A 22,810-nucleotide genomic window follows, 5' to 3' on the forward strand; every position below is an offset into this window, starting at 1 on the left:
CTTGCAGTAAAGATCCTCCCAGGGTTAATTTGCCTGAGCACAGGAGGCAAAAGGAGATAATTCGTCTTCCAAGCTTCACTTCCAGCTGAGCCTGTAAGTTGGGAAAGATGTGCCTTAGCCTCCAGCAATCACGGCTCTAGGGGAATCCCTGGGCGAGGGATTGTCCTGCAGATCGCCCTCAGCCCCAGGTCAGCGTCCAGATACCGGCACGAAATGCAGGATTTTTTTTTTTTTTCCTTTTTAATATTTTAAAAAATAAATAGAAGAAGAAACAAAACTTTAAAATTTGTTCTTTAAATATTTCCAGCATTGCACAGACAGCACTTTAGTACTCTAGCCTGTTTGATCAGTAGTTTGTTTATTCTGATTCCTAGTTAAAATGTGCTCCTCCCAGCCTGCGTTTTCTTTCCGTCCTTCTTAAGAACACAACGTGTTCTTTTGTAATGTCTAAAAAAACAAGCCCTTCAATGTTCATTAGATAGCTTTCCAGCATAGGTTGGGGCTCTGTTATTCCTCTTCAAACCCGAAATGCCCATAAACTCACCGAAAGCCGTTAGCATCGTGATAGCTCTCTCTTACTCAAGAAAAAAACAAACCAAACCAAAACAAACCACACACACAGACACACACAAACACGCACACACAAATCCCCTTCCGAGAGCCTTTGCAATGCCAACCATTGGGTTCAGGCAAACCTTCTGCCAGAGTGTCTTTGCTCAGTCACTGTCTGAGAGCGGTGGTGTCCCCTGGAAATCTTTGAGGTGTAAGACGGAGTTGGGGTGCAGGGTGGGGAAGCAGAACAGGAGGTCAGAGATAGTCGTCTTCACTGGAAGGGGATGTGGGGTTTGAGCCCTCAAGGTCAGAGTCCAGCGAACTCCCTGATGGTGTTCGGCTCATCTTCCACATCTGGGAGGCAAAGGTTCTCCCCCAGCTGCATGGGTATCCCACAGGCTTCAGCTGGTGAATTAGCCCCATGGCCACCTGCCAGTGGCTTCTTGCAGTTCACTTGCTACCCTTTGCACTCCTCTGTTTACTCATGGCTGTTAGCATCTGGCTGATGTATGAGGTCAAAAGATCATCCATCTTGTACCCCTGAGGAGGAGAGAGAGATTACCTGCCTTTAGAGCACAGTTTACAGTCTCTGGCTTGTGCCTCCTGAACACACTGGCTACCAGTTGTTAACTTTCAAGTTTTCAGGTACATTTTGACCTGTTCCACCAGTCTCCTTGGGTGAAATGACACCACCACAAGGAACACAGTCCAAACATAATTTGCAGTGTTGAGATGGAGGAACTCGCCGTCCCAGAATGCAGATGGGGCTCAGGATGTAGGGAGCTTTGCATGGGACCTGGATTTTCAAATAGCCAACAAAATACTGAATGCCTCAGATTAGTAACAATCCAACAGGAATATTTATCCTTTCGTACTTTGGGTTTAATATAGTCTAGGAGAAGGTTTGTTTCTGTGACTGTTACTAGGGTCAAGCTGGGCAAAGGATCTTGCTAAAAGAGCTCACATCTGCTTTAATATGCTTTTCAGCCCAGTGACAGGGAGCAGTGCACCTCAGGCTTGCTCGTAAGTTGGATGGTGGACCAAGTGAGAGCCCTGATCCATTGAGCAGAGCCATGGGAAATCCAGAAGAAAAAAACCCAAACACATCGGGGGCTCTTCTAAGAAATCACTTTCAGCCCAGAGAATCCCTGAAACAAAATTTGCTGGAAGCATTTAATTTTGCCTGCCAAAGTCAGGATTTGGTCTAACTGTGCCCAATAATCTTTAACGCTCCTTACCAGGGAGGTCTCGCAGAGCAGCTTGCTTCCTCTCACCAGGTTGCCAATGGTAATATGGAAGTACGTGTTGCCACTGCTCCAGTTGGAGATCTTGGTGAAGGGGTGAGTGATGAGAATATCCTGGTGGGAACACAAGTCTGACACTTAACACACAAGAGCTTCAACTTTCATCATGGGCTGTGGGGACCCTTCGTGTTCTCGTTCACTTTCCATCAAAGCAGACCAAGGGTGTCTACTGAGATGAGACTGTATCATGGCCTCATGGGAATGGCAGTGAGATGCAAGACTCTGGAACCTCCAGTGCTCATGGAGGACTGCTGTACTAGAATGACCATGTGTCTGGTGAAAGTAACTAGCAGGAGCTCATTTATACCAGCTCCTGTCCTAATGTCTGTGAGAGGATTAAGGAAGGAGTGTGTGTATCCTTCAGTTACAGGCCCCTAACAGTTGATGCTCCCAATCCACCTCATGTTGAAAAAGGCTGGGCTGGCTTTGTACAACAGTGAATTTCTGCCTCCAGAAGCTTTTCGGACTGTTCACCCTTTCTAACGAGGCTTAATGAGAACTCCTGAAGTTCTGAACAACACGCTTTTTGGGATGGCCTCTGTGAGGGGTTGGGGAGTGGGACCAGGAGCATCTGGAGAAGACCTCAGTTTTGCTTACCTTGGTTTTGGGATCGATGAGGCTGACTCCATGTTTATTGATGGCAATTAGAAGGATTTCTGGATAATTTGGCTCTGTAGTTTGCTGTTGGAAATAAAAAGAACTGGTTTAGGGAAAGTGTCATGCAAAATCAGACCCCTTCCTATTTCTTCTTTCCCTGTCTTCTTCTGCCAGTATTTGGTGGCCCATTAACTGCTATCCAGTTTACCCTTTAAAGATAAACATAGACACCATTAAGTCACCAGCAATAGTCAGCACTTAGTTAATTATGGATCTCCTAAATGCACGAAAACCAGCAGGTGAGTTGCTGACTGCATTAAGTTCCTTGCGATTAGCAAGGAACAGCTGGGACAGGATGGCAAAGCCCAGACAACCTCCTTTCCCCTCCAGTCCCTCTCTTCCTCCTCATGCCTGCTGCTATGGACCTCCAGGCCAAGACTACACTCCTCTGTCCCCTTCTGATCTTTACATTCAGTTTTGTTCCTGCTGGTAAACCCTTCTCCCAACCCAGTGCCATGAGGACCTTCAATTTGTTCCATTGATGAGGTAGGTCCCAGGGAATGGGGACCCCGCTCATGGCCCTGCCACAAATTTCTCGGCTACCAAGTCACTTTTGGTGGGAAAAATCAGGATGTAATCAGATCCCTTATGCCATCTAAGACAGACATGACAGAAAATGGGGTGTCCAATTTCAAGGAACCGATAAATTATTTCAGCAACTCGTTTCCAGCCCAGGCTCACTGTGTGGTCATTGAGAAGAGGGAGTTGCAATAAGGTGTCCAGAGTACTTGGACAGACTTCGTGACTAGTGGCCTCTACTATCTTTTATGGGAGCCTGGTGCTGTGGTGGGTGGTCTGGATTTGGTTCATGGTACACGAAGACATGTCCCTTGGAAAACCACACGTTCCCCTTTGCCTTGGCAAAACAGAGAGTGGCTCTTGGCTCTTTAGCAGCACAGCTACAAGTATAGAACCAATGACTGAGATATGCTGAAGCTCCACAATGCCTCTGTCTGTGTAAAGAGGCAAGGCAGCAATAAATGAGTGTATCGGCCCTTTACTGATGATGGTCTCACACACTGCCCTTGCTTCATCAGGGTTGTCCCAGTCTGGTCCAGATAATGGGACAACCCTGCATGCCTGGAACCCCTCTGTGATACGGGGCTCCTGGCCTTGGCTCAGGGCTGCCAGAGAACCCCCAAGCATGGCAGGTACCTTCACTTCAAAGAATGCTGATCCAAACGTAGGCCACTTGAAGATAATCTTTAGGAAGGCAAGCTTGGCTTCTTCTCTTGTTTTGCCTGCATGCTTATTGTAGTATGCCACGATGGACTGCAACAGAGAACACAACAGAGCTGGAGGGTTTGCATGACCTAGCACCAGTGATGTTTACAGGGAAGGAGCATCAGCCCTACAATGATGGTCCGTTCTAGTCTCTGCTCCAATGAACACTTCACAAAAGTGCTGTCTGGTCACTGGAGCGGGGCCTGGAACCAAGGCAGGTCCTTCTTTCTTAGATGACCTGTGCTGGTGACTCCATTAAAAGGATTATAAGTTTTGATCCTCCAATTTATGCAGCAGAGGAGACTGAGAGACCTTCAACCCACAGAAGCTGATAGCTCACTGGTTAGGCACATGTCTGGGTTCAAGTCCCAGGAAACAGAAAGGTCTTATAAGACTATTTCTAGGCAGAAAAATAGACAGCTGTGTTATTTTATGGCTCTGGATCTGTCTGTACCTGTGCCACAGCTCTCCCTGTGTAAAGCAGGGAGAATTACTCCTCTACTCAGTAGTCTGCCTTAAACAGATCTTTACATGAGACTGTCTCCCAGCACGTGTCCGTATGGTGCCGCAACCACCACTACAGCCACAGCCACATGCAGCACAAAGAAAACCCACTTCAAGGCATGGGTTTATGAACACACATGTACAATTCCCCCTCTTGGTGGTGTTGGGGAGGGTGCAGCTCTGCTAAGGCTCAAGAGGGTCCATGGGTTACTCATTCTGGCAGACCCACTTGACTGTTGAACATCAGACAAGTCACCCGAGCGACTGGGCTTCCCCTAGCCAGGCCTGGCATATGAGATTAAAGAGATGTTTAGATGTGGTGTTGGGGGATATGGTGTAGGGGAGAACTTTGTAGAGTAGGGTAGATGGTTGGACTCGATGATCCCAAGGGTCTCTTCCAACCTAGACAATTCTATGATTCTATGACCCAAGCCGCTGTTTTTACCCTTTTCCAGTCATCTGGAGAGAGTTGCCGGACAAGGTCCTGAGGCACCAGCTCCTTCAGGAGCTTGGGGATGCTGGGGAAATAGGACTTGTCATCTTCAAACTTCACCCGGTAGATGAGAGCTGCCAGCTGCAGGACCTCTTCCCGTGTGCACTTGTGGTAGCCGCGCAGGTACTTTGGTAACTCCTACATGGAGGAAAGAAGGATTCAGAGATAGAGGATTTATCCATAATCCATTTTACCATGGATTTATCCTCAGATATCAAATGGAGTTTGTGGCAGTCTCCAACCCCCGGTGAAGAGGCTGTGCTGTGGATAACATTTGTAGCTGTTGTGTTGAGTGTGGTGGAGAGGCAGCTGCTCAGCTGAGGCCACACTAGATGTTTAAAGATCCTCTCTGGTCTAGAATAGTCTCGTTATGTGGAACAGGGAGGTCCTTGTGTTAGCTATCAAGCTATCTTGTTCACCCTCCCTCATCCCAGGATATCTACCCCTAGTAATGGCCACTTGGAATTCAATGGGTTTTGTGTTGTTGTTGGTTTTTTTTTTTTTCAGTTTCAAAAATCTATTCCCTCATTACCATAAGTGTCTGAAAACGTGTCAGGTGACTAACTGAAGCATTAAGGGATACAGTCATATCGGGATAACCACTTTATCCAGGCAAGAATGCAGGGATTGTATGAGTGCGTGACAGAGCACTTTGGGACATTGAAGTGTCTCTTCCATCCCAAAAAAAATCAAGAGGAGAAGAACTGTAACTTCTTCCTTGACTGCTGGGACTATCACAGCTCACCGCCATGAATGGAGGTGGCTGAAAGCCCTCAGGATGCTTCTGAATTCATCCTCCCTGTTGAGGCTGCCAGCAGGACATGCTCTTTTTTGTTTCTTGCTGCCCACCAAAGAGCAGCTGGCCCAAATCCCAGCTGAGATGGTTACCCTAAAGTGCATGAAGGCCCCTCTTTGCCATGCAACTCTTTGTAGTGCTCTATTTAAGGCAAGAGTTCTTCCTATTCAATGCAAAACTTTGTCCAACTGCAGATGGACAAAGTCTTTGTAGCCCATTCCTAATTCCTCCCAAGTCTCCGCTGCTATTACAGGCTCCCGGAGTACCTGGTAATAGTGGAAGATCGAGTCTGCCATCGAGTCCTTTCCAGGTGTTGTGTTGGTCCACAGCTTTTTCATGAAGAACACTTGGTAGGTGAGGGAAGGCACTATACCTGTGCAAAAGAAGCAGGAAGCAGATAAGTAAGAGCAATGCTGTGACTACCAGCTGGCGAGCCAGCGGTGCCCATGTACCATCACAACCTGCAGGGACAAGGACACTGGTATGGCCAAACGAGCTCTGACCTAGCAGAGAAAACCACATCTTTCCCTTGTGAAGCTTTAATGAAGTGGGAAGAGTGTCTGGATTCATTTGCAGGGCTGTACTTCAATGATAATGCTCATGTCTAATGCAGGACAGAGGAATTGCACCCTGAAGGCACCTATGTCTTGCAGCCACTGATACATTCATGCAGGCAGCAAAGTGAGATGAATCCCATCACTGAAACCTTCCCATGGGCTGACCCTGGAGAGCCGCCTACCACCAGGTGCTTCTCATAGGGCCCAAGTGTAGCCCTGGTGCAGAGGTCCTGTTGCTCCTGGACAGATCATCTCCCAGGTGATGTTCCCAGGGCTGGTGCAGACAGCACACCCACAGTAGTGTGGCCCAACAGACATGGCAGACTGTGTGGTCAATCTTGTTTGAAAGGGCTGAAGAGCTCTAGGGGGGCTCTGTGTGACCCACAATAGAGAAAAGTCACTGTTACCATCTTTTGCCGGTCTTGCTTTCTTTATCCAGTCCGTCAGGTGTCTCACAAAGTCAAAGAAGAAATCTCCCTCGGGCACGCTGATGACCTGGGGGACATAGCACACGGTTACAAAGGCTGAGCAAGTGGCAAGAGGACACAGGCAGGGTTTGCCATTGCCCCATCTCCTGTAGTTGTTGCTCGCTGCTTTGTCCCAGTTACACTGATGAGTTACAAACTGCTGACTTGAGAAAGCCACGGCCAGCACCTTGCTGCAGGCTTTGTCTCCGGTTTCACCCATTATTTCTTATTGCAGCTTCCTATTTCAACGGAGCAATTAATTTCCCCTTCATGATGACTATCTCCATAGATTCCTCCCAGTTGCCTGAGGCAGCTCTAAGCTGAACACTTTTCTTACTTAGTCCTTTCTTATAAAACCAACTCAGCAACAGCCTGGAAGACCTTTGCCTGTCTGTGTTTTAAGCCCTTTGGGATGACTGCTGTAAGTCAGGGCTATGGGACCTCAAATCTCACCTGTAGCGGGTTGGATCTGACTTAGAGATACCACACTGCTTGCAGAGAAATGCATCTCACCTGTGAGGGTGCAGATAGCTCTGGCTCCACCAACGTGTACCCACTGGCAAGTGGTTAAGCCTCTGGGTGTGTCACTCACCTTGTCAGAGATTTTGACGAAGAGGCTGAAACCCTCAGAGGACTTTAGGAGCAGCCTGTTGGAGATGTTCTGGCAGAAGTCCTTGGCTTTTGTGCTGGATTCCACCTCAAATGCCTACAAAGAAAGGAAGACCTTTACCATTGCTACCTCAAGGTTAATTTCCACTTTATGCTCTCTTTGAGGAACTCTAGGCTCAGGTACATGAACGGGTTCAGATGCCCACCACCAATGAATCCGCTTTGTGGACTGTGGCTCTGGGCATGGGAAGGGATGTATACAGAAGCTCAGCCATGCCATTGCTGTACCATTGTGCTCTGTGATGCTCTATCTATATCCTGCGCTGGCTTATCCAGGGCTCCCCAGGTAACACAAGAAATTTTTCTGATCTAACATCTAGGTCTCAGAGCTATTTGTCTAGCAGGGGTGGGGAGAGAGAGAGAGATACCTCCAGGCTTGATTTGTCCCAGCTGTATCTCCACTGAGGTCAGATGCCTGGCTTAGACCAAATGCCTAACTTCTGGATAGCTGAAGAGAGGGGAAATTACTCCTGCTTTATGTGTGGATGGGATATCTAAAGGACTGTCCCATCTGCATAAGGTCCCAGCCCCTGTTTTGCCTTCTGAGCTGTGCTCAGCATTTACATCATCTCAGTTTTGCTCTGTCCACTTAAAGAGGTTCAGCTGATAGCAGTTTAAGGAATTTAAGCTTCTGACCACCACATGCATGACTGTGTTAGCCTGAACCAGCAAACCACTAGGACCCGTATTCCATATCCCGTGAGAGACCGGCCTGGAGCTCAGCGCTGCTGGTGTCCAGCAGCCCCTTGGTGCAGACGCACGTTGTACCGGGGTGATGCTCCTCTGCTGGTCCACCTGTGTGACTGCTGTGGCCCGAAAGGTCACAGCAAACCCATTCAAGTGCAGAAGTCCCCAGTGGGTCTCACACAGATGCGTGTGTACAAAGCAGTGTCATGCTTATTGCTGGTCATGCAGAAAAAAAATATTCGAAGTGATGAGAAATCCCAGCAGTTCTCTCAACTCTCCATTACAGATAAACAAGGGCGCACACACAGCTGCTGGAGAGGAATCATCCTGTTCCTTCCACGGGTGTGCGCTGCTTTACACATAAACCCATTTAGAAGTACAAGAATTTAGTTGTGCCTAAGGGCATGAGGTGAGAGAGAGATGTGAGCCTCACGGGAAGACTAGTCAGTAGCATGAGACAGCAGTATCTGCAAGGACATGCCTATCTGCTCAGGCATCAATATAACTAGCTGCCTTATTAGCGTGTAAGATGCCTAATGAGAGGTTCCTGAGCGCAGGTATGATTTCTGTGTCATCTCAGGTCAGAAGGTATTTCTGTTACCTACTTGCCAGTGTTGCCGTAGTCTGCCCAGTCCCCAGGAGCCCCGTCATGGTACACCACTGGGTATAGTTGGGTGGACAGTATATGTCAGTCTAGGCTGCAAATATCGTATCCAAGGCTTGTGAACCAGTGAGTGAATGGAGATGAATCCCCCCAGTTTCCTTCTTTCTGGGCTCATGCTATAAAGCCTCCAGTGGACACCAGCACAGCACCCACCTCTTGAAAAACATGAATTGCAGTAAATCAAACCCCTGAGCTGGTCAGGGTAGAAAAGGATGGGTTTTCCTTAACACTGCTCTGATCCAGAATGTTCCAGAAAGGCTGAGTTTTTTCTGAATCAGAACCAATATTAGCCTCTTCTGATATTTTAATAAGAAAATTCACAGCCATCGTGACAAGAGAAGAATTTCCTTCTCCCCCTTTTACCTCATCGGTGTCATCGGGGAAGTAAACCTTGTGGAAAATTTGGGTGGTTTTGTGTTGAATGGCTTCCACTTCTACCAGATGGGGCGGGTACTTCCTGGATCCATTCCTGCAAAACAGAGGGTGGGAAGTGCCACAGCATCAAAGCAAGAATCCTTTGTTGAAATCTTCCCTTTTAATACATACTCTTTTTTGAGTAACTTCGGCTAATTTCTTAATATTAGGTTCCCCCCCCCTAAAAAGAAGAAAGAAAACTTGGAATGGGGAATACATATTTGCTTAGGTTTTAGGTGACTTAAATGGAGCTGGCATAGCAAAGTCAACTTAATTAATCTCTATTTTTCCCCAGACAGTTTACCAGTGACATCTTCTATCTGATGTCGCTTTCGTTCAGCTTGGTTGAACACAGAGAGAGGCTGTGAGTTTCACTGTCCACTCAGTCACTGAAATATCTCCTACTTGAGTTTTCTAATCGTTATTTGGATGCTGTGGCACATTCAGGACCAGGTGGTGTTTTGGTGCCGTACCTCAGGGCTTTTTGGAGTCTCTGGATGCAGTCTGCTGCCAAGGGGTGATGTTTCCGGGACTGCAGGAACCTCTGGACGTGGGGCAGGAGGATGTTACTTGGAGGAAAAAGGCCTGTACACAACCACAACAGCTCCCAGCCTTTCTCTTCACTGTACCTACACGAGAAGAAACCCAGAAGGTAAAAAGTCACTCATGGCATTGACACTCCAGATCTGCTTTACCCAACACAGATTAGCGCATTTGGGCCAAGGAGAACGAATGACTCTTACTTGATGTGGTTGTCTGTGAGCTGCTTGAGGGTCTGGCAGTAGATTTCATCCTTCAGGGGTTCAGCTTTCAAGGCACCTTCAAATATTTGGTCTGTCAGCTCATTGACTGAGCGGGTCCTTTTGGATGGGTAGTCACCCATATACTTCAGCACTGGTGGGAGGCAGGAGTCAAGGATCAGTGAACTAGGATGTCTGGGGAAGTCCTTCTGTTGATGATGTGATTAAAGACATCCTACACATCACTACAGAAGTGGCTTCAACTTGGTGGAGGGGGAACAGTGTATTGTAAAGGCTTTAAATGACTTTGGGAGATGTCCAGCAAACTCTCTCTCTTCATCACTGCATATCTCAGGTTGAAAAATTGTTTTGGGGTCAGGATATGTAGACCTAAGAAAGCTGCGAGTGATCATGTGTTACCTGATCACACATACGGGTACCACTGCAAAAGACCAGATTTTCAGCTGGTGGAACTGCAGTAACATAAACCAAATGAAGATGTTCCTTGTGCCATATTACAAATATCTAAAGGGTGGGTTGAAGGAGGATGGAGCCAGGCTCTTTTCAATGGTTCCCAGTGACAGGAAGAGGGGCAATGGGCACAAGTTGGAACATAGGAAGTTCTGTTCAAATACACGGAAACACTTCTTTACGGTGAGGGTGACAGAGCACTGGCACAGGCTGCCCAGGGAGGTGGTGGAGTCCCCTTCCCTGGAGATTTTCAAGACCCGCCTGGATGCAGTCCTGAGTAATGTGCTCTGGGCAATCCTGCTTTAGCAGGGGAGTTGGACTAGATGATCTCTAGAGGTCCCTTCCAACTCTGAAACTCCGTGATTCCATGATTCCATGATTAATCAGTACGTCTTGTACCAACAGAACTGTTCAAACCATGAAGTTGGGATCCTAGAGCAAAGCACCACCAAAATAAAAAGCTCCTTCAACAGAATGGATTTATGTCTGCATTCAGCTCATCTCTCCCATGATGTGTACATTCTGCCAAGTGAGGGATATTCAGGCATCAAACCCTGTCCCCAAGGCCATGTGGACTGGTTTCCATCCATACTGCTACATCAGATGTATTTTGGAGACACACAGCTGCAGCAAGCCAGAACAGAGCTGGTGAGTTAACCACTAACCAGTGTGGACCAGCAGGACTCAATGGCCCTCATTTGTTAAGAAGTAGACACTCCTCAGATCTCAAGGATGCTTGAGTACAGATTTCAGGATCAGACCTATCTCCAAGCCTGTGATGTGGTCTCAAAGCCCTTAAGAGGGACCACAATCCTTTCCACGGGCTTTGCTCTGGGCCCTAAAGAGTCCGCTCAGCCCTTTGCCTCTGTCAGACCTGTTGCCCAAGGGCTTCCCCAGGCAGCGGAAGGATATCAATGAAGGCCATGCAGGCTTCCTGGGACAGCTCCTCACTGCCCAGGATCTTCTTCAGCAACGGCTGTTTGATGGGCTCACGGGTGTAACACCACAGCTTGTCCTTCCCGCGGCTCTTGGTGATCATGACCCGGCTCAGGGTGTGCTTGGGAGGTGGCCTGATGGCAAAGCAAGAGGAAAGGTGGAGAGGTTACAGGGATAAAAGGGACAGCTTGTGGCCAGTGTTTCACCTGGGAAGGTTGCTGACAGCACCTGGCTAATGAACTCTTACACTAAGTGAGGCTTCACAGTTTAGCAAGTATCCAGCTCCAGTTCTGCCCAAAGATAACCAGTTGTACTTTCCTAGGGCTCAGAAAAGTCCCTTAAGGTCCCTACCCAAGTACTGACACCAAAACAACCTTCCCTACCCCAAAAATCTTCTAACCACAAGAGGAAGTGTGATGGCAATGATGGCAGCAACACTGAAAGAATATTGCCTAGCAGAACAAGCCTACCAGGGTGGAGACATCCCAGAGGATCTGGTCTGCCTGTTTGGATTGCCAGCCCATCTGAACAGGAGTGGGAGTTTTGGGATCAGCCTGGTCAGCTGCGTCCAGCAGTGGTGCACATTTTAGATTTTCAGAGCTGAGATGAAAATGCCCGCACCTAATTCAGCTGCTGCCTGTAGGGTCTGAGGCTGCGTATGGGATCGCAGGAAAGGATCGCAGACCACTGGGCACAGCCTCTCACACAGTACTGCATTTCACACTGTTACACCTGTGCTGAGCCAATCTGATGAAATCTTTCATAAAAAACCTTGTCTGTGGAAAACCTACAGCTCAAATGCCATGACCCGAAATGGAGGTTGCAGTTGTATAAAGTCACACAAGGGGATATTCAGAGTATTTGCCAGTACGCAAAAAATCCCTGATTCCCCAGCTACCTGGAGATGGGTTCCTATTCCTATAATTTTTGTGGATGGTTTAAAAAAAATCACCTAAAGTAATCATAGGAAAATTCCTCCAAGGTGTATGGCTTTACTCTCTCTTCACTGTCTGAAATTGCCAGCTGAGACGTTCTGACAACATCTTGCCGTTGATCAGGGGTCATCGTGACCAGTGCCTGTGGGATGAAAACGTCTCTGTCACCCAGTATATTTGATATAATATATATCTGATGTATTCAGAGAGAGGAAGCAGATACAAAATGAACAGAAGAAAAGCGAGTGAATAAGAATAATCCATTAATTCCAGTCAATAATCAGCAAGAACTGCACAATTGTCATTTCTCTGTGCTATTCTCAGCCACTAATGCAAGGAATAACAAATGTTTCCATAGTGTGGATAATTTCCTAATGAAGATAGTGTGCTGTGGATCATACAGCTCCATACATGAATGTAGTGGTTCCCTCCAACCCCAAATACACCTTCAAGTAATCTTCCCACCTAGAAGGATGCAGCAGTATTCATGGATATTCCGAGTCACAAGCTTGTGGTGTTCAAAGTGACAAGACCAGAAGAAAGGCTGAGATCACTTCTGCCTTGGACAACTTGTCACCTCTCTCAACCACTTTGGTTTCCACCTTATCGTTAGGGAGACTTTAGCAAGATCTAAACTATTCAAGAAGGCTTTGCCGTCCTCCAGCTTTGTATCAAGTTGTACAATTCTGTAAGACAGCTTACCACGATCTCCAGCGGAGGCATGGTGACTGTAGGCAAGACGTAGACGGAATCCGTTGGGAAATCCCCTCTCTGCTTGGTCCGTTCATTGAACCCATTAGCCCACCCCGAGTTCATCACATGTTCTCCTGTGTCCTGGTCCAGAACTATGAGGTCTCCTTTGAGGAAGCTGAGGAACCCAGATTCTTCTCCCACTGCAAGAAAAACAACCGTTAGTTTGATTTTGGGCTTTCGTTTGTTTGTTTGTTTGTTTTTTTGTGTTTTTTTTTTTTTTTTCCCCAAATCCCTTGGGAGTAACTAATCTATCTATATGTTTACCACTGGGCTGGGCCATTTACTTACCAGGGTTTGGGTTGTCTTGGAGAGTGACCACATACTTGGATCTTTTCCTTAGTCCTTCGAGGAAGGTCACCACCAGGTCCCGGATATCCTCTGCATTGTTGGAGGTGAAAGTGTATTCATCACCTTTAATGGTGGCCAAGGTGAAACTCTGCCCTTGCAGCTTTCCCCCTCTGGGACATATTTTTATAGGAGACATAAAAAGGAAAGATAACGGCATCAAGAGGCAAAGCCTGGAAAAAGACTCTTTTAAGGTAAGGTCACCAGCTAAGTCTATTCCTCCTTACCTGCTGCTTGACACAGCTGTGATCTCTGGGAAAGAGAGCTCTAAGAGAACCTGCTCCTGTTCATCCACAAAGTACACCCCTGTCCAGTTGACAGCTACAATCACATCATTTTTAGGCAGACTTGGCCCTGGGTTGAAGACAAGGCATGCAATCAGTTCATGAAGGGTCTTAGGCTATAGGAGACTTGCATTTCAAAGGAGGATGCAAAGATCAAAAAACTCAGTGTTATTTCTGTTAAGGGAAATAGTGGCAGACTCATAGCTTGAGCCGTTGCTAATCAGGATGCACCAAAAAATAACGTATCTAAAAAAGATCAGCTAGCTCGTCCATTAAGTCTTCTTCCCTGTGGAGTTCCTATCTCTCCTTCCTTTTGCTTTGGAGCATCCCGTGCTCCAGGGATGTGCTCTACTGACTCACCTGAGAATTTGAAGGCTTCATAAAACCGAGAAAACAGCAAAGGCCACTTGAAACGTGCAAAATCCACCACCTCTTCCTTGACTTTTTTGGGGTCTGCCCTCTTCTGAGTATAAATTCCCTACAGACAAAGCAAATTGCAACCAACATGAAGCACAAATCCAGTTACGGCCAGGAGAGGAGCAAACAAAACCAATTCAAGTCAGCTGAAGATCTGGGAATCAATATTAATTTAGGCCCCAATGAGGCTAAGGGCCAAAGTCCTACAGGAACAAATAATAGGTTGGACAAAGTCCTGGCAAAATTTTGGTTCCCACTTCAGGGAATAATTCAACTCTGAGAAGGCTGGGCATGTGTCTAGGGTGACCAGTCTGAGTGGGATTCATCTCAGCTAACTTTTGGTTTCCCTAAGGTAGGTGTCTACCTTTCAGCATGACAGTCCTTTAGATGGAAACAGACACTCGATAACCCATAAGCACAGTCATCTGGCTTTATTTAGGACATCCTCAGATACCTCAGACTCTGTATGTAGCTGACAGGCTGATGGAGGACCTGCAAGATCCAACTGAATTGTATCCTTGGGTCACCACTGACAGTAGTGGGAAGTGAGACTCCAAACACACATGGAGATGTTTGTATTTTAGGGGTCTTAATCTGAAGCTGGCTCCTGTTATTAAATGAATGCTAATTCTCATGCCTGGATGACCAACCCTCATGACTAGTCATGAGTTATGGGTAATGAGTTATGGAATGTGTTGCTGTGGGAGGGTGTCACAGGTGTTCTTATGGAAGTCTGGGAGGTTTTGTATAACACCTGGCACAATAAGGTCCTGACATCGCCTGGAGACATGAACCGCTGCTGTAATACAAACAATAACATCACAATCCTGTGTAACAGGAGTGAGACCCAAGAGATGGCATTTTGCTTCTCACAGTCAATCCTGCAGGTTGTCTTCTGTCAGATCTTGCCCCAAAACCAGTGCTAAAGCTGGATATGGCTGGTACAAAACCTTTCTGTCCTTTCTCTTTGGTTTAGCTTCAGGCTGGGCTGAGTGCTGAGCTATAATGTCTGATGTATGTTTAAAAGGCACATGAAGCTAGTGAAGCATGCCTTGGCCCTTGCCAGGTGATCTGTTGTCCTCACCTTTTTATGTGCAGCTATAATGAGCTGAGCCCATTTTTCCACTGTTTTCGAAGCTGTGATCTCTCTGTCCGGGATGTAGGATGGAATTAGATTTAGGAGCCTTTCCAGTACCATCTCTGACCCATAGTCCACGTAGTACTGCTGGGAAGCCAGTTCTGCCAGGTCTTCTTCCTGCGGGAGATAAACAAGCCAAGTTAATGCTGTTACCAGGCCATCACCTCACTCAAGGAGCTCTTTATGGAGGCTGGATGTACTGCTGCTTCAGAATGGTGTGGGGATGCTTCCTTTCGGCAGAACTTCACCGCTGTTTTTTGCACATCCAAAGTTCAGGAGATTGACCACTAAAAGCTATGACTAAGCCTTAATATCAAAAGAATGCCTGCATCAAAAGAAGTGTGACCAGCAAGTCGATTCTGCCCCTCTACTCTGCTCTCGTGAGACCCCACTGCAGTTCTGCATCCAGCTCTGGGGCCCCCAACAATAAGAAGGACATGGACCTGTTGGAGCAAGTCCAGAGGAGGCCACAAAAATTATCAGAGGGCTGGAGCACGTCTCCTGTGAAGACAGGTTGAGAGAGTTGGGGTTGTTCAGTCTGGAGAACAGAAGGCTCCAGGGAGACCTTATAGCTCCTTCCAGTACCTACAGGAAAGATGGGGAGGGCCTCTTTATCAGGGGGTGGAGTGATAGGATGAGGAGTAACAGTTTTAAACTGAAAGTGGGGAGATTTAGATTAAATATTAGGAAGAAACTCTTTACTCTGAGAGTGGTGAGGCGCTGGCCCAGGTTGCCCAGAGAAGCTGTGGCTGCCCCATCCCTGGAGGTGTTCAAGGCCAGGTTGGACGGGGCTTGGAGCAACCTGGTCTGGTGGGAGGTGTCCCTGCTCATGGCAGGGGGGTTGGAACTAGATGATCTTTAAGGTTCCTTCCAACCCAAATTATTCTGATTCTATGAAGCTGTACAGTGACCACCACCATGCAACCCTGTGTTGTGTGTGAACGTATTTGTCCCACTCTTTCCTTGCAGTTCAGCCTGCTTCTGAAGCCTGCAGTCAGCAGTGTGAGGGTTTGTATTGCATGGCAAAGGTCTGGATATGCTGAAAAGCATCTCTCATGTCAAAGGCTCAGCAGGATTCACCAAACAGGATCCTGCTGTATACTCCTGATCTGGTAATCTAGTTACAGGGTGCTTGTGGCTCTCCAAAATGAAGCTGATGGATGAAGTGGCTGTTCACGCTCACATCCAAAATTCACCAGCAGAGAGTGCTCATGCAGCACATAGGACTGTGTGGTCAGCCAGAGGATTGGATTCCTGTAGCTCCTGATCCCCAAGTGAATACCATAATCCCCAAGCTAGCAGGTGTTCAGGGAGGAAGACTTCTCATCACTTTTGATGAAACTTCACGAGACCAGTGGTTCCTGAGGACGCTTACCTTGTCACACCGGTACTCCCCAAACTTCACCCCTCGCACGATCTGTTGGTAAATGAGATTGGTGGCCACATTGTCCTCGTTCGGGTTGTGCCAAGGAGTGAAGATCTCCTTCCTGAAGAAGAGCCGCCATGGCGCGTTGCGCTCCTGCGCTCCCTGCTCTTTGGCGTACTGCTCGCACTGAGACACAGCATCCATCACATGGTCATTGCCGCTCCCCAGCGAGGAGACCTAGTCAGGGCAGAGGGAAATGTGACATTCACCCAAATAAATGCTGAGCTCTCTAGCGAGAGTTATCTACCTGCAAGTCACTCATCCAGACTTCTTTTCCAATCAAAATAAATCAAAAATATCTCTACTAGCCAGTCAAGACTGAATAGGTCTACAGCATAGCTGAGTGAGCTATTTTGTTTTGAGCCCCTGTTTCCCATCCAGAATGAAAAGAGAGCATCAGCGTGAATTAGCAAAGCCAATGGCCCCATTATAAAGTATTGTTTTTTCATACTGTGCTTTGAAACATCCCGTTTCAAAGTCACGGATTTGGATCCAACCATGATAAGCATCAGACAAACCCAGAATAAACAGCCTGTCCTGTTACAGAGGAAGCAGAAGCGCCTCTGTCTTCTCACTGTGGTCTGGCACAAGGCCCTAAAGCACCATGTCTCCTCAGAGTGAACATCTCTGGATGAATATCTCCTCAAAAAGGACCAAGAAGACAGAGCATAAACCATTCCCTTCTCCGCCCACAGGCAGAGGTGGCCACATGCAGAGGTGAGAATATACTTCATCCTCTTACACAGCAGCTGCAGGAATAATTCTGTTTCATTGGCTTGCAGCTGTTGTCTCACCTGATGAAGTTTTACCCTAGATCTGTTTTCCCTTCTCATTTATGGATTTTTTTAATGGAATTTCTGCAAAAAAAAGGTATGTTTTTAGGTTAAATAAATCAGGTTAAATGCCAAAGCAGGTATGGCAGTTTGGATTTTAGCTCATTTTGGAAGCTTAATTTCAACCATCAGCTTTCCAATTAAACGTTGAATCCTCCCTTGCATAAAAATTTAGGCTGTTTTTTTTTTTACTGGAAATTCAACTCAAAGTAGCTTGACTGAGAGTAAGAGCATAGCATCACAGAATAACACAGGTGGAAAGGCACTTCTGGAGGTTTCTGATCCAGCCCACTAGCCAGAGCAGATCCACCTTTGATCAGGTTGCTCTGTGTCTTCTGCTGTTAAATTCTGATAATCTCCAAGGAGGGAGATTATCAGTGTCTCTGCAGCCCTGCTCCAATGTTTGACTACTCTCACTGTGAAAATCATGCTGGCATCTGCACGGTAGAAATGTTCCTTCCTGACCTTGAAGCTGGTTGTTTGCTCGGAGCACAGGGTCCTTGTGCCCTCTGGAAGATAAGTGACGGGAAGGAGAACCTCCCTCTTCTTTTAGAGTGCTAGTCAGGAACATAATTTAAGACATACCTTGTCAAAAAGTGCAATGTAAAGCGAAAAGCCAAATCGGTCCTTCAGGCTGATTTTGTCAGCCAAAGAATTACAGAGCTCTTTAGCGGTTGTCGCAGAGTCGGTCAAGAGGGTTTTTGTGGTCCCATCCATAAATGTGACAGGCAGCATGATTGGTTTCTTGGATTTGGTTGCCTAATGGATTAAAATCAAATTTTATAAAGGCGTGCATATTTCAATCCCATCGAGACTATTTACCTACATACTCTTCCACCCAACCGTGGTAACCATTTTCTAATTCCCGATTCCGCTGACTGGCTCTTTTTCAATACTGATGTAACATACTTCTCCACAGGGTACTGCACAGTCACCAACTGGAGGCACTTAGAAATCTCAGATTTTTTATTTAACACATCCAGTCATCAAAGTGTCTAATCCAGTAAATCCAAGCATGCCCGGGAATGCGCCTGGGCATGGGAGCACAGTCTGTGCTAGTAAACCAGCACAGAAAATGAGCAATTATTTCATGAACTGTGTGTGTTCCGGCTATGGCTATCCCTGAACAAGTCCCTGGGACCGTTCCCAGTAGGCAGTTTGCCTACAGGCACCTTCACCTGGAGGACAGTTTCCTGGCATACATGGGGGCTTGCTCCGTGCCAGCTGGCCTCCATGCCTCAGAGCACTCTCGAACGCATTTAATTTACAAGTATCGATGTAGCCGAAGGGTTTATCTTCAGCATACCCTGGAGCAAAGCCAGGATGCGTGGGGAATGCAATATCTTGGAAATACCTGAAAATTCTTGTGAGAAGTAAGAGTTTTGTCACGCTACTTTCTGTCCTGCCAGAGATGTGGCTCCCGTGATGATAAAAGGCTCAAACCCTGAGCCCCAGCTGCCCGTGGAGGGGATGGAGGGGCTCGTACCTGCAGCTCCAGCCAGCTGGGTGGCTGCGTCCTTGTCCCGTTGGCAAACGTCCGCCTCAGCCTCTCCTCGCAATAGGGAGCGTAGCCCGGGGGGCCACCGTTGATAAAGTTCCTTAAATACTGTTGGCAGCAAGGCACACATTGGTTAGACCACGGGCTCTAGAGGCCGAGTGTTTGCAGAGGTTGAAAAGCAATGATTTATTGGAGAGAAGCCCTCTGGCACTGCCAACGGCAGCGATACCGCTCAGGTGTGGGATGTTCCTACACCACCTTGCTGGAAGCTGAGAGCCAGTAGGACGGTCTGCACCCTCGCCTTGTTCTTATACTGCGCATTTCTGGCCTCGCTGGAGATAAGATACCAGCCTAGAAAGAGCTTTGATCGAAGCTAGTGCAGACGCTTTCCTGTTCCTGCTATTGCTGCCTCTGATTTCTATCTCTGTATTTTAAGGATATACTGCAAAATGTTATTGAGTGTTGGCCAAAAAGACGGGAGTGAATGAAAAAGGCCCATAAGTAACGAACCAGGGGAATCGTAAGCAAATGCCACTCAGAACACTTAGCTGCCAATCCAAAAGATCTTTTGCAATTACATTAAACAGATGTTTCTTTAGTCAGATTTTAAATTGCATTTTAGATGATCCTAAACCAGAATTTGAAGCACTTCACTGTACGTTAAAAATACAACCACATTATTGCAGAGAAAATTAAATCCAGTGACTTCCACAATATGAAAGATAATACATTTAAAAATATTACATGGATGTCTTGGCCATAAAGGTAGCTAAGACTAATAGTTCTGTAAAACATATTTTTCAGAGACACATTATAGATAGATAGAGTTCTCTGAATGATAGCACATAGCTGTTCCTTCAGTAACACAGGCTGCCCTATAACACTGTCAGTCCATAAATAACATGGGTAGAGGGACAGATATCTCTGTCAGTCGTAACTTATAGAGATACTCTGAAATAAATAATACAGCAAGGCTGTATGGATGGGAGCTGTTGCAAATGATTGCAAGTAGCTGATGCTGTGTAAAAATGTGGTTTTAATTATGCTGTTAATAATGAGCTATGTAATTACCTATTTTTGTCTTTCTCCTTCCTTGTGACTGAACCTTCACCCCAAAGTCCTTTACTAATTGAAAGAAAGGTACAAAGAGTAGGAGCACTAATGTGTCTTGACTCCATGCTTAGCATATGATGTGATAAAGGTGTCTAATGGGATCCAAAGCGTGACCTTCATCGTTGGGAGCAGGAAAACATATCGAAGACTGCCTCATTATCAGCTTAATCCTTCGCAAATTGTCCAGTCATAATTGACACTTTTGAAGGTTGTGGAACAACAGTTTCCTGAAATTTCTCATCTTTTTTTTCCATACTGCTTCTGCTATTAAAGTTAGAGCCTAAAGGTTTCAGGAGAAAAGTAACCAGGGGTCTGATACAACACTCACTGCATGGAAGAGTATAGGAAAGAAACGCTAAGAGATATTTACCCTTGTATGCTTTTTCTTCTATTAAAATGGTGGATAATTACTGCTAAATGAGAAGTTAGAGCATCAATCGAAAAAGACACAAGGTTAACAAAATTACACCTAGCGAACTGGCTGATAGCCAACGCATGGCTATCATACATTCAATGGTAGCTGTTACACAGTTAAAGCAGTAGTCAGTAAACTCATAGTAAATCAGGTTTCAGCTGCCTACAGACTCCTGAAAACATGGTACTAATAGATTAAGAGTCTGAGAGTAAGGTCTGGGGCTGACGTGGAATTTACCTCCCAACCCAGAACAGACTGGACTTGGTGGCCTGGGTTAATGGAGCTTCAAAACAGAAGTGTTCACTGAGCCGCAACAAACTTTGAATATTCCTCGACTTTTCACAAAACAAAAAAGTGAGTCTGGATGGGAAAAGGTGCAGTTGGGGGGGCAGAGTTAACATTTCATCGTGAGAATGCTTTATGTCAAAACATAACATTTTAAGCTGGAAGGTATCAGTGATGTTGATGGATAACTACAGTGGCTTCAGAGGAGCTCCGAGACATTGTCCAAGCCACTGCTTGTGCGTTGCTGTTTGCAAGACTGGGGCTTTGAAGGGTAACCACAGTGTGGGCTGCTACAAGGGGTGTTCACACTCATACTCAAGGAGCCTCCGTCACCACAGGTTGCCTATGGGGACAGAAACCTTTCTGGAAGGAGATTCAGAGTGGGACCCTGGCTTATGTTCTCAGGATTGCCCTCTAGAGGAGCCCGACTCTTTCCCTGCCCTGTAAAGAGGAGAAAAGTGTCTGAAATCAGACTGTGTGAATATCTCCTTTCATCTCCAACAGCCCCTTTTGCCCAAGGGTTGATCTACTGCCCAGGATGATTAAGGGCAGAATTAGCATAAACCCTCTCCAAAGCCACGTATTTCAGCATGGACCATAACTTTGGACGGAGGTGAATGTCTCAATCTTCAGAGCTACCCATAAATTATTTCTGAGAAGTGCTTCACTCACCTAAAATAATCTTCCACTATTAAAGACTTAAACCCACACAACCTCCTGTGGCATACTTTCTCAGATCTCATTTCCAGACATAACTTCATTTCCTGCCCCTTTGCCAGCGATTTATCTGCTTTATTAGATTTTGTACTGTCAAGGCCTGGGGATGAAGGAGGGATTTCTATTCTTGGCTTCAGCTCTTTCGGTGCTGAGGACCGAGTAGCTGTTCTGATATCTATGGAAATTAATGGAACATCTTTATCTCCAGCAGGCTTGGGAGCAGGTCCAGGCTCCAACATTCAAAGATCTGAGAAGGACAAAGGAGGTCTTCTCATGTCATGGCAAAGCAAAGATACAGCGCTGAGTCCTTTGCCCTGTGCCAGCCAAACTCTTAGGCATGGGATTAACTTGAGCAATCTGTTGGTGTTAGTCAGACTCCAGGTGTGTAACCCATTTGGAAGGCAGGCTGTTCAAGTCTAGGCAACAAAACATGGACTTTGCCCAGGAAAAAAAGAAAATCCTTAAGAACAACTTGATTTTCAACTGTGTTATTCTCTTAGCATCTCCCACTGACTTCAGTCCTGCTTTTGAAAATACCTTACATGTCATCTCTCATGTCACTATTTGGAATAGGACATTTTCAGTATGACACGAGGTGAGGCAAGTTGTAATATGCAGAAAGCAATTATAAGCAAACATACTTCCAAGTAAATTAAACCCTTCTATTTCTATGTGGATTTTTTTATATTAAGTTATATTTATACTTAGCTTTGTAGTACTGTTCCTTGCCAATTTTGTTAGAGTACATGCCTGAGGTCATGCTGTCAAAGCCAGTAGATTCTTGAATGAATGCGTAGACCTTTGCATGTGAGAAACAGGGGAGGAATGTGGGCCATTCTGAGCACCCAAATTCCACTTGCAGCCTCCCACAATCAAGTTTTCTGCCAGAAATCGTTTAATCACATCTTCACACACCTAAGTGCAAGAGGCATCATCTGAATTCATAGAATCATAGAAGAATTTGGGTTGGAAGGGACCTTCAAAGGCCATCTAGTCCAACCTCCCTTGCCTTGAGCAGGGACATCTTCAACTAGATCAGGTTGCTCAGAGCCCCGTCCAACCTGACCTGGAATGTTTCCAGGGATGGGGCATCTCCCATCTCTCTGGGCAACCTGGGCCAGTGCCTCACCACCCTCAGCATAAAAACTTTCTTCCTTCTATCTAGTCTATATCTCCCCTCTTTTAGTTTAAAGCCATTACCCCTTGTCCTATTGCAACAGGCCCTGCTGAAAAGTTTGTCCCCATCTTTCTTATTAAACCCCGTAGAGTACTGGAAGGCTGCAATAACGTCTTCCCAGAGCCTTCTCTTCTCCAGGCTGAACAGCCCCAACTCTCTCAGCCTGTCCTCACAGCAGAGGTGCTCCAGCCCTCTGATCATCTTTGTGGCCTCCTCTGGACCTGCTCCATTAGGTCCATGTCTTTCCCGTGCTGAGGGTCCCAGAGCTGGATGCAGTACTCCAGGTGAATTGGTTGTCTACACTCCTTTCAGAGTCACAGGAAAGAGAGACACTTCTCA

The 22,810-nt window shown here is 46.5% G+C and overlaps 1 protein-coding gene across 1 annotated transcript in view; it reads right to left on the reverse strand.

Moving 5' to 3' along the window:
- Positions 1-1,002: 1,002 nt before the first annotated feature.
- Positions 1,003-22,810, reverse strand: part of MYO7A (myosin VIIA) — a gene marked incomplete at both ends in the record, with an annotated part of 67,335 nt that continues 45,527 nt past the window's right edge. Inside the window, 21 exons of the mRNA XM_082498339.1 lie at positions 1,003-1,092; positions 1,791-1,910; positions 2,454-2,537; positions 3,669-3,785; positions 4,687-4,872; positions 5,797-5,903; positions 6,495-6,582; positions 7,147-7,260; positions 8,938-9,043; positions 9,462-9,617; positions 9,732-9,882; positions 11,109-11,269; positions 12,088-12,212; positions 12,773-12,963; positions 13,112-13,281; positions 13,396-13,522; positions 13,813-13,930; positions 14,954-15,124; positions 16,383-16,610; positions 17,852-18,025; positions 18,753-18,872. Coding sequence (XP_082354465.1) covers positions 1,003-1,092; positions 1,791-1,910; positions 2,454-2,537; positions 3,669-3,785; positions 4,687-4,872; positions 5,797-5,903; positions 6,495-6,582; positions 7,147-7,260; positions 8,938-9,043; positions 9,462-9,617; positions 9,732-9,882; positions 11,109-11,269; positions 12,088-12,212; positions 12,773-12,963; positions 13,112-13,281; positions 13,396-13,522; positions 13,813-13,930; positions 14,954-15,124; positions 16,383-16,610; positions 17,852-18,025; positions 18,753-18,872 — 2,904 coding nt within the window. The remainder of the gene's footprint in view (positions 1,093-1,790; positions 1,911-2,453; positions 2,538-3,668; positions 3,786-4,686; positions 4,873-5,796; positions 5,904-6,494; positions 6,583-7,146; positions 7,261-8,937; positions 9,044-9,461; positions 9,618-9,731; positions 9,883-11,108; positions 11,270-12,087; positions 12,213-12,772; positions 12,964-13,111; positions 13,282-13,395; positions 13,523-13,812; positions 13,931-14,953; positions 15,125-16,382; positions 16,611-17,851; positions 18,026-18,752; positions 18,873-22,810) is intronic.

Source organism: Vanellus vanellus (genome assembly GCF_965231255.1).
Source record: "Vanellus vanellus genome assembly, chromosome: 1".
Taxonomy (NCBI): Eukaryota; Metazoa; Chordata; class Aves; order Charadriiformes; family Charadriidae; genus Vanellus; species Vanellus vanellus.